The sequence below is a fragment of the Pinus tabuliformis genome, chromosome 5_1, assembly GCF_031772625.1.
Source record: "Pinus tabuliformis cultivar Carrire ecotype Pingquan chromosome 5_1, CPIR1, whole genome shotgun sequence".
Lineage (NCBI taxonomy): Eukaryota > Viridiplantae > Streptophyta > Pinopsida > Pinales > Pinaceae > Pinus > Pinus tabuliformis.
This window is the reverse complement of record NC_142305.1, coordinates 908,698,044-908,712,627: the sequence shown is the minus strand read 5'-3', so window position 1 is coordinate 908,712,627 and position 14,584 is coordinate 908,698,044. Positions and strand designations below refer to the sequence as shown.

At 38.5% G+C, this 14,584-nt stretch overlaps 1 protein-coding gene across 3 annotated transcripts in view; it reads left to right on the top strand.

Moving 5' to 3' along the window:
- The window catches only part of LOC149167762 (protein SPA1-RELATED 4-like), a 314,418-nt gene that overhangs the window by 242,551 nt on the left and 57,283 nt on the right, over positions 1-14,584 (top strand). For all 3 annotated transcript variants that reach the window (XM_089433135.1, XM_089433134.1, XM_089433133.1), the window contains 3 exons: positions 8,968-9,114; positions 9,244-9,561; positions 9,760-9,819. In XM_089433135.1, coding sequence (XP_089289261.1) covers positions 8,968-9,114; positions 9,244-9,561; positions 9,760-9,819 — 525 coding nt within the window. The remainder of the gene's footprint in view (positions 1-8,967; positions 9,115-9,243; positions 9,562-9,759; positions 9,820-14,584) is intronic.

Below are 14,584 nucleotides of genomic sequence, written 5' to 3'. Positions count from 1 at the left end.
CACCTTATAAGACACATCCCTTCGCTATATGACATGTCGGCTTATATGTATGACAAACTACTATATATAGGCGTGTAAGGATCCGCATTTCAAAAGAATAGATGTTCAGATCATACTCTGAATTTGATGGGCAGTCACTGTATTCAGTTCGGATAAGATTGCAGAAGAAAGTTCGGATAAGAAGCTCAGACTAAGGTACAACAGTCAAGGAATTCAGATGTCTCTGTAATTTCGGGTGAATAGAAGCAACAAAGAAGATGACTATTTCAGAGATAAAGTTTTGGTGTCCTAATAAGGAATCACACTTCAATGAAGATACTACAGTTCGGTGGAGTCAAGGGAATTCAAAACCCTCTGTAATCATAGTGACAACAAGAGTCTTTGTGCTACACAGTTTGGACAAGTATAGATATATTATAGTTCGGTGCTAAAAGGAAACTACAGTTCGGTGATTTGAAGACTGAGTTTCGGTGCTATCTCAAGAAGGACTCGGTGCCATCGCAAGAAGTAAGGTCTCAGTGACAATGTCTCAATGGTAAGAAGGTTGAAGAGGAAGAGGAGTCAAGAAGAAGGTTGACTGTCAAAGAGAACACGTGTCTTAGTCTTGGAGTGGAAAATAGGTCAAGGGTCTTGGTCTTGGTATTCGTCAATTGGAATTTCTAGAAGAAGAATTTGTGCGGGTTTTCCTCTCAAAGAGTGAGAGGTTTTGGCCCTGGCTTATAGCCTACATGATGTGTCTCTTGTGTATTTATGTTCATGCATTGGTTACTGTTTGATGAAGAAGAACACTGATAATCTAACATGAAGAAGATCCTAATCTAAAGAAGTAAAAAGCATTCACAAACAACGACTAATGAAAGAGAAATCAACTAACACTAATGCCCTAGATTTCTCAACAGATGCATGAGTTACCGACCCGATGTTTGTTTTTACACCCCTCTTGTGCTACTTTTACCTTTTCTTGATTTTTCTTTGTATTACTGCTCGTAGCTCAAAAGGTTAGAGCTTGTTTTGTATGATGTATGGCAATTGTATTACCCCTCAATGATGAGGCAATTGATTGCTCATTGGGGTTGGGACATGCAAGGGTTCGTTTCATGATGTATAGGAGCAATATGCTGCTTAGGGACTGGGTGATGGCTATAAGGGGTGAGGTAGAGCTCATGCTAGGCTTTTGCCTACGTGCTAATGTGTATGTCCGACAATCTTTTGCATTTTAATATTCTTTCGTTTATTTTGCTTGTGGCCAATATATGCTCTTTCCTTTTAGCTACATCAACCTCCCATGGCCAAGTTTCGATCCCTACCTAGGTATGAGGATGTATGGGTGCCAAATCCCAGAGTGTTCGCGAATGTAACTAGTTTCGGTCTTCATAATTGTCATTTATCTCATGTAATGATGTTATCTCTATGTATTGATCAAAAGAAGGAAGAAAAATTATTTATAAAGCATAGGTCTCATGCTTGGAGAGGAACTCAATCTCTAATACTTGGAAACTATGAAGATCAAGATGTGCTCATCTTGGGATTGGAAGGTAGAAGTGTGAGAAGATAACTTGAAGGTCAAAGTTTGTACTATGAGAAAGAAGATCACTTTTGTAAGGGAGCTATGATCAACTGGAAGTTTGGGAAGGCTTAATAGAACACCTTCATTAATAAAGACAAGACGAAAGTGATGTGCAAGATGGATGACCTGGAACTTGTCATGAAAAGATGGCTCCATGATCTATGATACCTAGAAAGGAAGCATGCTTGGTACGATGAGATGCAGGGGAAAGAGTGAGCCATACAAGCCTTGAGGAACTAATAGCTAAATGAAAGACAAGTAAGAGAACTTGTGGTTATGACTTCTCTAAGGAAGTCTGGAATCTACTCTAGTTTTAAGGAGTAAAAGGGAGTTTACTTGTCTAGGAGCAGGATATCCTCCCTGTTTGAGAGGGAGTGATGGTGGATAGTTCTTATCATTATGTGTCATGCACTAGACCAGGACTTACAGTCGTAAGTCTTAGTGAAGGCCATAAGGAAATAATGGTGTCCGGAGGATTGGATAAGCATCTAAGATTGGTACTCCTTGAGGATTGGGAATACAAGATAGGAAGTAGTCCCATGGACCGACACTCTTTGAGGATATGACAGGTATCCAAGATAAGAGTGGGCGAAGAGGACTGATATTATTTGAGGATTTAGGGCCAAGAATCCAAGATAAGGATAATCTTAGAAGGACATACCTTGTGGACATTTGGATGGGGTATGTGCCTTGTAGAGGTAGTGCGTATCACACTTAAAGCCTCCTAGTATAATGCTCATGAATGGAGTAGAGCTTCTCTAGTTAAGCCTTAGAGACAATGCTGGTTGATCATAATGTTGATGCTTACAAGATGGCTTATCAGTCTATCTCTTTTATGAGAACTTTTCAAAGGGACTATTTTCCTTGTACAAGTTGAACAATTATGAATACCTCCCTAGTTAAGAGGGAGTGTTGGAGAATGTAACTAGTTTCGGTCTTTATAATTGTTATTTGTTTCATGTAATGATGTGATCTCTATGTATTGATCAAAAGAAGGAAGTAAAATGTAATTTTTTTTAATTTATAAAGCATGGGTTTCATGCTTGGGTCAAACGTCAATAAGTCAAAGCCTCCATTGTATGGTTATAGGGTTTGTCATGAGTCAAAGGTCATTGTTACATTGTAAAAGACCTGTATGGGCATGTATTAAAGAAAGACACATTATTTTATATTTTAGAAGAGTCTAGATACTCCAAAAGGATCAAGTCGGCCAACCAGTAAAGTCAACGTTAAGTAGGCTTGAAGAGCCACATAAAAGGCTATAAAAAGGGATGACTTCGCTCTCCATTAGGGAAGACAAGAAGCTCACATTCTTTAGCTTGAGGTTTGCGGTTTAGAGGAAGTGCGAAGGTTTGTAAGAGGATGGTCAAGGGCATGCGTAGGAGGGTTGATCTGTCTTGTAAGAGACCTAGGGTTACCTCAGGTCTAAGATGACTAAAAGATCATTTTTATGGTGAATTCCTATGATGTTGTCCTTGAATATCTCTTGGGTTATATGGCTGGTCTTCTTATGTGTTTGGAGGAAGCTAAGGGTCTTGTTTTTGGTCTTGGAAGTCTCCTTTGGATTTATTCTATAAGAAGAGAAAGTTCTTTTGGGTTTTCCCCTTGGAGGGGTTTTGCCCTAGCTTGGAGCCTATATCGTGTGTTCATGTGATCTTTTATTGTTTTGGCATTTATTTGATGATGAAAACATAAGCTTAATAATCAAAGAAGAACTAAATATCACAAGTAAATGTCATGTATGGAAAATGTTAAGTTAAAGATGTTGCCTTTATTAATTTTCCAACACAAAGACCCAATGGTCAATTGAATGATGAATCCAAAGAATGGAGGTGGAATATAGAGCTGTAATGTAAGATTGAAAGTTTTGTGGAGTCGGGATAGATTGAACAGGGCTTCCCAAGTAATGCCCCTCGTATACCCATTAGGCCATTAGGGGAGGTCCAAAGAATGGAGGTGGAATATAGAGCTTGTAATGTAAGATTGAAAGTTGTATGGAGTCAAGATAGATTGAACAGGGCTTCCCAAGTAATGCCCCTCCTATACCCATTAGGCCATTAGGGGAGGTCCCACTGGACTAGGGTTGAATATTAACTCCCCTTTTAAGGTGAGGGAACAAGATCACAGTCAAAACCCCTCCTTCCAAGTCACTCCATAATCCATGCCAAAAGCCCAAAGTAGAAACAAGCATAAGCACCTGATTGCTCCTGTGAGATGGGTGAGAAGCATATGACTAGTGCAGGTGGTGAAGATAAATTGTGGCACGTCATCGGCTAGTGGTGGCTGTCAGGGGCTGCTTGCTGGCCAGTTGGATGCAAAGTGTGGGAGAAAAAAAATCTCCTATGGCATCACCCACTTTTGGTTGGTAACAGTTCCCATGACTCCCTCCAACCAAAATAGCAAGTACATGCCACCTCATCAACTAGTGAGGTGTGTAAGGAAGGATTGTAATCAACTAGAGTTTGGCAACTAAGGCTGGGCTGCACAGAGTGGGGTTGATTGATGGTTATTCCCTTGATTGGTACAGAGAGGAAATTATGAAGCATACATTCCGCTTTCATAAATTATCATGGGCCTTCTTGTGCTGGATTTTATAAGAATTTCTCCTTTTGTGGCATCGCTGAGGTTGAAAGGTGCTAGTCTTGGGGACAATTGGGTGATTAAGCAACATATGGGAGAAATATGATTACTGTCAAACTTTCTAGCGTCTGGAATAGAAGATGCAAAGCTACCTTTAGGGGCGAATCTACCTATCTTAACTAAGGAGAAATGTCTATGTTTAAAGTGGTTTTAGTTGATGTAGTCACATGTAGATTAGTCATTTTTTGTTCAGAGATGAGACACTTTAGAGTTTGGTTCCAGGACATGTTGGCAGATGGGCAGGAGGTTAATGTTAGACCTTCACAGTGCTCTTTCAAATGGCATTGGTACGGCTTCAACTGAGTACTCTGTGAAACTTTATCTGTCTTGACATATCCATGCGTGCCGTGGCCATAACAAAAAAATTCTAAAAATAGCATATTTTCAATCTGTGATATCTTCACAATATGACCTCCGATTTGAGCAATTTCTTATGTCAAACTGCATATTTTTCTGACTAGACTACATATATGCGATTTTTTTCTTAGAATGATGCTTCAAAAGTTTCAGAAGTCTATCTTAATGCCACGTTCCTTTTTTCCCTTTTTCACAATAGAAGAGAGAATCAACCTGCTCTGAAACCAGTTTGAAGCATCCCAATACTCTGGTTGAAACCACTCCAACAATAAAGTTTAAAGAACAAAAAAAATAAACAACAAAGGAAGAGACAAGGGTTGGGGGCACCTGCACACCGAGGATTGGAATGCACCTTCAATTTCTAAAAAATGGAGGAAGGCATCTCGATGAAATAATACTCTAGAGTAATATGTTTTGATTGATAATAGAATGGATAAATACAAGTGAGGGTGGGAGACCCCTTTTATTACAATAATGCTACAAAACCCTAAGTTTGTGGCCCAAGCTACATTTATGATGTAATTATATTATTATATAGCTAATTAATCCTAAAACCACCACTAATTATGCATTTGAGGCCTTATTTAACATAAATGACCTACAAATATCAAAGGACAACATTAAAACTATGATCACATACAAAGTAATTCATAAATATATATTTATTTGTATACACTGAAATGTTGAGTTTATGGACACGACAAAGCAATTGTATGAAGTATCGATTTAGCATTTTTAATCACCACTTTAAGGGCAAAAATCAAAGTTCATGATGATGCATGCATAATGTGCTATTAAGAGAGATACAGTAGATTAATGAAAAAGACTGCCATAAATTTTCTCTCTCTCTCAATCTCGATATATATATATATATATATATATATATATATATATATATATATATAAGGAAAGAATACCTCACATATATATATATATATATATATATATATATATATATATATATATATAATGAAAGAATACCTCACGGGATCCCTTCTTTCCTTGACTATCAGCCAGCCACAATAGTGGTTACTAACCTCAAGGGACTCAAACTGAATTGCTAAACTTGTGCATGTTCAAAGTAGTGTTTTAAAACCAGCTCAGTTGGAACTGGAACTGCCTAGTTTGGTCAGTTTCAACCCTCAAAATCATTGCCCCAGCCCTTGAACTGGGCAATGCTAGTTCTTTATAAAACTAACCAGTTTGGTCCGGAATAGGTTGAACTGGCCACTTCTGTTGGTTCCCTTCTTGAACTGGTCTGGGCCTACCAGTGCAGAGAAAGCAGGGGAAACCACACACACACTCTTCTCTTGGTTCCCTTCTTGAACTGGTCTGGACCTACCAGTGCAGAGAAAGCAGGGGAAACCACACACACACACACACACACACATTTCCGAGGACTTTCACCCTGAACCCCTACTGCCAGGGGCTTATTAGCCCCCCCACACCTGTAGCCAGGGTTAGTTGGCCCCAAACCACTTGATCGTGTTAGTATGTACATTGCAGAGTCTTCCTGCAAATAATACAACACACATCTGATAAGAAAAGATTGTAGGATGATGTTTTTGGGATACTAGAAGACATTTAGAGCCTTGTTGTTTATGTATTTTGTTTCAAACATGCATTTCCCTCATTACAATTTTGTTATATTCACTCTTATAGGCTATATACTATATGTTAATATACATGAGCAAACTCTTGCATATGTGGTGTCTAATGATTTGGATTTACATTGATATACATGAATATATATTTTAAATTTTTTAATTAAACTTTTCATATTTTATATATGTTTATTAAAGCGGATCGTACCCCATTTGACCCTCGTTGGTTCTGTTTCTAATTCGAACTTTCAGAACATTGTTTCAAGGTAGCAGTTTGAAAATCCTACCGATTTGGAGAGTTTTCCAGAAAATAACCTTTCTGAATATAATGTGATGGTGCTTAATTTTTTAGAAGAAAGTGTCATGAATATAGAAATGCAACCCCAGTGTATTCATTCTGTTCTGGTCCCCAAAATTGATCATGATTCTGCTTGCCCCGGCAGTCCTAGTTTGACATTGTTACAAATGTGATTGTAGGTCTCCTTGTCTCTGTTTTAACATTGTTCTTCTCTACTCAAGTTGGCCGTTTTTAGCATTAATTATGGCACTATTCTGTATTCAAGTTTATCCTATTTGTTTATTTTTGGGGAATATCATCTTAAAGTTCATTATTTAACTAGAAAGAGAAATATATATCCTGGTGCCAAAGCTTGAGCATACAACCCTCCCATGCCTACCTAAGCAAGGAGAGCCAGCAATCTGTGTTGCCTCAGAGAACTCGAGAGAACCAGCAGAGAAGAAGAGAGGAAATAGGTTTATTTACTATTTTTCTAGCAGTAAATTGGTGTAGAGAAGACCAACATTCAACATTCTTTATTATTTTTGATACTCTTCACTCCCTCAATCCCCACTTTTCAGTTTCGTCAAATTGGAATTTGCAGATTTCTCTGTTTGTCATTTTTTTGCCATGGCTGACAAGGAAAGTATTTCAATCTCAATATCTGTTCTGGTAACACTGAGAGGATAAAGGGGTCCAAGATTGCGGGGGGGAAGTTTACTGCTTTTTTTTTTTTTTTAAATTTCGTATGCATTGTTCAATGTTGAATGTTTGTTGATGAATGGATTGGTGGACACTGGAATGATTGGAACCTAAAAATGAATTTCAGTTGTTACTAATTTACGATTTTACACTAATTTCAGTTCTGTTTCTTTTTTCTCTTTCATTCATATACAAAATTTGATGTATACCGGGTACCCTAACGTGCCATCATACCCTGTTTCGAAAATGTCATACTCACGTCCCATGCCCTGGCAACTTAGGAATAAATGTCGTAAGAATTTAAAGTCTTCTTAGTTATGTTATACTAATGCTAAAATATATGCTTCGAAATTTATTGGTAATTTTCTCATGGTGTAAAACGGAAAACGTAGATGTACTATTTCTCTTTTCCTTTTGGTACTTTGCATCTGGGAGTTTTAGGAGCATCTCAAATGTACTAGACACTTGGGTGGTGGTTACTCTTTATGTGGTGCATCGATCTCCCTCTTTCTATTTATTGATGATATTGTTCCCGAATTAACCCAAATGGTAGAAAGTCAAATTTCTCAAAGCTTCAATGATATAATGTATTGGTGAATTTTCAAACTTCAATCTTCATGAATAATATTGAAGATTCCTAAAATTACAATTTGTATACTCTTTGTAGAATGCATAGTTATGTATTGTTTTCCACAAATCTCTCTCTCTCTCTCTCTCTCTCTACACACACAGATGTTCCCATAGTCCATGTACCCTACTTTTGGAGGTGTGTATGCATATCGGAGAAGTCCCTGTATCCAAGATTACATCCAACTTAGACTTTAATAAGTGATTTTCAGTATCACTAAGAAAGACTAAATTGTGTCTCCTTGTGGGACGACGGGGTGGTTGTCTCACTGGGATGTTATCCCCTCCACCCGGTTTCAAATCCCATGGGGGCACACTATGGCCTGTCATAGTAAGGCTGGAAGGATAGGCGTCCTGTTGGATTCTGGGATCCTGGCTCCAGTTTCCAGTGGTCTCCAGACATCTCGGTCCTATGCTGAACTATGAGTTTCAACTTTCTGGTATATCTGGCTTGCAGGTTGTTGGATATACTCTTGGTGTTATAGTGGCAGCTACGAGGTTTGATCCTGGGCCTTGCCCAGATTACTCCAGTGAGTTACCGATTCACCATGGTTAAAAAAGAAAAGACTGACTGATTCACCATGGTTTAAAAAAAGGAAGACGACTAAATTGAATTCATGTTTATTAACATTTGACAATAGCTTCCATCATGCAAGCATATGAGTTGTAGCATGAGTTGGGTGAGTCTGGGATCCTGGCTCCAGTTTCCAGTGGTCTCCAGACATCTCGGTCCTATGCTGAACTATGAGTTTCAACTTTCTGGTATATCTGGCTTGCAGGTTGTTGGATATACTCTTGGTGTTATAGTGGCAGCTACGAGGTTTTATCTTGAGCCTTGCCAAGATTACTCCAACGAGTTACCGATTCACCATGGTTAAAAAAGAAAAGACTGACTAGTTCACCATGGTTAAAAAAAAGGAAGACAACTAAATTGAATTCATGTTTATTAGCTTTTGACAATAGCTTCCATCATGCACACATGAGTTGTAGCATGAGTTGGATGGCCGGATATCAGTCATTGTCATGCTAGAAAGAAAAGTAATTTCCTTCCTTAATTTTGCTGTAAAACATTTGTACAAGTTTTCAAGAATTTCAAATATTTTAATTAATCACATTTTACTATTTTAGTGAGAAAGAAAGTCATGATAAGATTTTTATCTTGTAACTATTTTGTTGTGTTTCCTTAATTGCAGCTTTGGGATGCTAGCATAGGTCAAAAGTTCACACAGTATAGTGAACATCAGAAACGGGCATGGTCTGTAGACTTTTCCCAAGTGGACCCAACAAAGCTAGCAAGTGGAAGTGATGATTGCACCGTGAGACTTTGGAGCATTAATCAGGCAAGGGTTGCCTTCTTTGTGAAGTGGTTTTGCTTGTAAATGTGTAAATTTGCTGTCTGACTTGAGGCTTTTATGATTTCTTTGGCTGTATCAAGCAAGTTTGTTTTATTGGTTGGTGATTCTTTGCAGGAAAACAGCATTGGTACAATCAAGACGGTGGCAAATGTTTGTTGTGTGCAGTTTCCACCTGATTCTGCAAATATGATAACGTTTGGTTCTGCTGATTACAAGATCTATTGTTATGATTTGCGCAATACAAAAATTCCATGGTGCACTTTGGCAGGTCATGGGAAGGCAGTTAGCTATGTAAAGTTCATAGATTCCAGCACAATTGTTTCTGCATCTACAGATAACACACTCAAGTTGTGGGATCTTACAAAAGCCAATCCTTCTGGGGTATCCAATAATGCTTGTACTGTGACCTATACTGGTCATACCAATGAGAAGGTTTGTTTTCAAGGATTTACTATTAATTGTTCAACATATTATTGGAAAATTAATTAATCTTCTCTCTATGGACTGTAGTTTAGTTATATATTCTTTAAAATGGAAGTGATCCTCTTTTTAGTTCATGAAATCTATGAATTTTAGAGCTAAAGCTTTAAATCCTGAACTTGAACTGTAGCTTCTACTGTTCTCTTTCAGAATTTTGTGGGACTTTCTGTTGTGGATGGATATATTGCATGTGGTTCAGAGACGAATTCTGTAAGTTGAAGCTGCAACCATCCTGTTTATGTTTGTTCTTTGGACGAAAGATTGTTATTTGAATTTGAAAGATTGTTTCTTTGAATTTGGGCACACAAATGTCCAGGGTAAAACAAAATTCTGTCTAATGTGTTCATCGATTCTCTCTTTTACCTTTTTCAGAACTATATGGAAACCTACGATTAAATTGGAAAGCTAAATCTTTCTTCTGAAATAAAATCCTCAAGTTCTCTAGAATTTCTTCATCTTGATTGCACCTAGTCATACTGTAATGGGCAGGCTCAAAAAATATTCCTTTCATTAAGAATATGGCTTTTATTCTTGTTAGAAAACAAGTTTGATTACTTGAAATTTGTATTGTCAATATCTTATTTTGATAGAATTGCTTGAGAGCTTGCCATATTTTTCTTTACAATTTCCCCTGTAACATATAATATCTGTCTGCCAAATATCAAGTGCCATGTTTTCCAGTGTTCCATGGGGACGTCCCTCAGGGTGGGGGCCTGCTCCCCACATTTCCCATGCTCCCAGGATGTGGGAGCTCTTGGGGAAATGTTTCTCTGCGTCCCGCTTATGGGGAAACATGGTGAAATATTTCCCCAGTGTGGGAAAATGTTTCATCAAAAGGGGGAGTTTTGGGTGTACCCCTAGAAAGGGGTGCTTCAGGGCATACCCCCATAAAAGGTTTGCTTCTGGCGTTGCCCCAAGAAAAGGGGTGCTTTTGGGGCATCCCCCTCAAATATTTGCCTATAAAGGCTTAAAAAATGAAAAAATAAAAGGCAAAAAAAAGAAGAAGACAAAAGCAATATACAAAAAGGTCTACTGCACTTTCACTCCTCGATGCTCATTTTGTTTTCAATGTTCATTGTCCACAGGTGATTTTAAGCTTTGACTCTAGTTAATGATGATCTCAGATTGAGCCTTTGACTTGTTACTCTTTGCTGTTTTTGACTTTAAGTTATTTCAATTTACTATTTCGGACTTTGGTATCTACTATTTTTTTTAGTACTAATTAGATTCTATAATGATGAATTTAAATCAATATATCAATACTTTACTATTTCTGTTTCATTTATTGTTTATGATTCAATGTATTTCATTACTGAATCTGAATTTAAATCATGCCTATAGCATTTACAACTTGAATTTACTACGTGTTACCCACCACCTGTGGGAAGGATGCATAAGAGAAAATGTTTCTCCTAGATGGTCCTCAGCTGGCAGCCAAGAACTCCTCGTAGCCTCAGATAGCTCGATGTGTCATTTCTCCACCACCTGAGCCAGCCATGTGGTCACTTGCCCATCTGTTATGAATGCATGTTTGAAGGTGGGCCTCCTGATCCCAAAGGTATGACTTTTCATTGAGTTTGGTTGTGTAATTTTGTTTACTTTTCATGGGCACTTTTGGACCTGGATTGGTGGGGGGATTTGGCGGAAAGAATGGGTTAGGTCTGTATTCTTGTCTCCACTACCCGATTTTGTGGTTACCCTTGTATCCTAGTCCCGTAGGATCTCCTTTACTGGCCATTAGCTCTGGGGATGGTACTACATGGGAAATCCATATTTTGGTTGTGTGGTACCTCTTCCTGATACCACCTACATTACTCCCCTTCCACTCATTTTGGCCCCATTCATCTCTTTTCCCATCCGGGTCCACATGTGTCCATTGGGTCCACATAGGGTTAACCTCCCCCTCCTCTTGTCCACACCTTGGGTCAGGCTTAGAACGATGCTCTGGAGGTTGATGCAGCTAAAAAAAATAAAAAGCATAATTTGGCCACTCTCAACAGGGAATGTACCAGAAAATGCAAAAGATGGCTGGGACCATTGTTACTTGGGAGCGGGAGCGGAAGCGGGAGCGGGAGCGACCATTTTCAGAAGCTCCCGGTTTGGGAGCGAATCCTGGAGCGATTTTTTAAAAATATATATATTTTTTAATTTTTGATACATATATGTCAACAAAAACATGTAAAATGATGAATTAGATATAAAAAACATAAAAAAGCATAGATTGAACCATATAACAACAATCATCTAGAAGTTATAATCTTCATCAACCACGTCCGCAAGTTAGTAACATAGTAACATACAACATATTGAGTCTCATGATTCATCAATCTTAAAGTTTCAAGCTTTCAAAATTCAATATATAACATTTATCATCATTGATCACCAAAGTTGTACTTGTAAGCTAAGTGTAACCATTACAACAAATAATATCTAACATGAAATGAAATGTTATAAAATGAAACGAAATGAAACAACTTTCAACTTTCATGAAGCATCATATTCATAATTCATTACTAATGAGTTATAATTGCCAACTTCAAACTTAAATTGTCATATATTGTTTAAAAAAATATCATAATAAATATGAAAGAGTCAATAGATATAAAAGCTACTAGAAACTAGAGAAGAGAAGTAAATCTATTATCTATTTCTTATGCTTGGGCCTCTTGCCACCACGAGAAATGTCTAATTTTTTAGTCTTGTTGCAAAATCAGGATCTTTGTCATTAATATCACCCTCCAAGCATTAATATCCAGAGTTATCTTTGTCATTACCTTTGTATCTGTATAGGGATCTTTGTCATTAATATCACCCTCTAAGCATTAACATAAGATAGAAAAAGCATAGCATGTCAAGTCAAGATTTTGTTTGAGTGATGCGTACATTTTTAGAAGGGTCATGATAGAGGAGTTCGACAACCAATGTCACTAACATCAAGGTACATAGAGGGATTGGTACTCTTGATTAAATATGAGTTCCATACCCTAATACATGACAAAATTCAATGGAAACATTGCAATCCCCCAATCCTGAAATCCTGAAAAACTGATAAGTCTGCTGGATTTTGAATGAAATCTAAAATTCTACTTTCTCCATATGAAATCCAATGAGGACGAAACCACTCTCAAACATCCTGAGTCATTTCATGGTAATGTTAAAAATTTAAGTAAAAGGATGAAAATGAAAATTAAAGAAAATGTCACTTTTACTTTAAGAATTTAACATTACCATGAATAGCATATCAATACTAGGGCCTAGACTTGATCATTAAGTTGCCCCACTCAAAAACTATTTGTTTCTTTCAAAAAAAATTGCATTTCGAACATTACTACAAAAAAAAAAATGCAAAAAAGGCAAAACGCTCCCGAAAACGCTCCCGAAAAGGCAGGGAGCGAAAATTTTTTTAGGGAGCGCGCTCCCGACCCGCTCCCGCCCGGAGCGCGGACCGGGAGCGGGAGCGAGAGGGGGGGGGGGCGCTCCCCCGCAACACTGGCTGGGACATACAAATTTAGCACGTGGGCAAAAGCCAAACATGAGCTCTACCCCTTATCCATGGCAATCACCTTGGTTCCTATGGGCCCTAAATGAGCCCCCTCCATCATTAAGGAACCCATGATTGTCCCAACCCCTGGTGGGCAATGAAATGCCCCACTTTAAGGGGGTATCCACGACTACATATTACACATCATGCTCTCATCCCTTGGAGCACTGAGTAGTTATGAAGAAAAATCAGTCAAAGGTGTATCAAGAAGGGTGGAAAAACAAAGGTCAGGGTAACCCATGTACCATGATTTGCTCCCTCCTAGACTCATATACCTAGGTGTGGGCTTCCCCTATTACAACTACCCTTTCACTATGACATGTAGTTTGGATGATTCCCCTGATACCCACTCCGCTCAATTATTATATCATCTACCACCTACCATTTGAGGGATGTACTATGGACATTTCACCCCTTTTAGAAGTTGAAACTGCTTAACAGGGTCCTTGGTTAAACCCCTATTGAGCTTGGAGACACTTGTACATGCCAAAGCCCACTATGGAAGGGCATGCCACCATGGAGTGCCCCATTGATCCCATGACTTGTAAGCTCTTTTACTTGATTACTATAATGATTTTTTGTATTGGAGGGCAAGGGGACACATTGGATCTTATGTAGAATTGCAGTGGGTCTCTATTTGGGGCTTGGTCTCCCTATACAGGGTCCTAGCCCTCCTCCAGAGGGCCACTTGGATAGTTATAGGGTGCGCGTTGAGAGTTATGGGCCTCCACCATAGCAGAGTGTACTTCATGGCTCCCCATAACCACTCGTTGATTGCTCGTGTTACACCTTTTGGATGAGGATGATGCACTTGTTTCACCATGCCCAACTGACTCCACACATGTACCAATCACTTGGTAGATGTTCCAGAGTCTAGAGGATGTCTCCCACTGCAGAGGGAGGGATTATATCATCATCCTAGCCCTTACAGATGGTGTACAATATTGATCCACTTGGAGACCCATGAGGATGTCCTTGTGCCCCCCTACACCCACTTGGGAGCACCATAGGTTCTTGCTTGGAAAAGAAGGGGCCAACCCCTTGTCCACTATGTTTGGAGACCAGTTCTTTGTCATGGCACCCCTTGGATTTCATTAGGCCTCTTCAAAGGCCCAACGACTCAGTTTGTTCATCATTCAACCCTCTTGAGAGGCTTCTTATTATAATATTGAGCTATTTGGTGGGCTTGTCATACAAATATTGTTATTATGCACATTATTTTATTTTACGGGCTCAATTAGGCCAATTTAGCTAAATCAAATTCATTAGAAAGTGTATAAATAGAAGTGAGATGATTCATTTTCATCATCATCACTTGGATTGGGTTCTTATCTCTTGTGAGATTTTCGCTATCCCTTTTGGAGGAGGATTTTGGATGTAATGGATGAATTTTGATGTTTGGATATCTCTCTTGTCTTGGAGCTTCATTGTTGG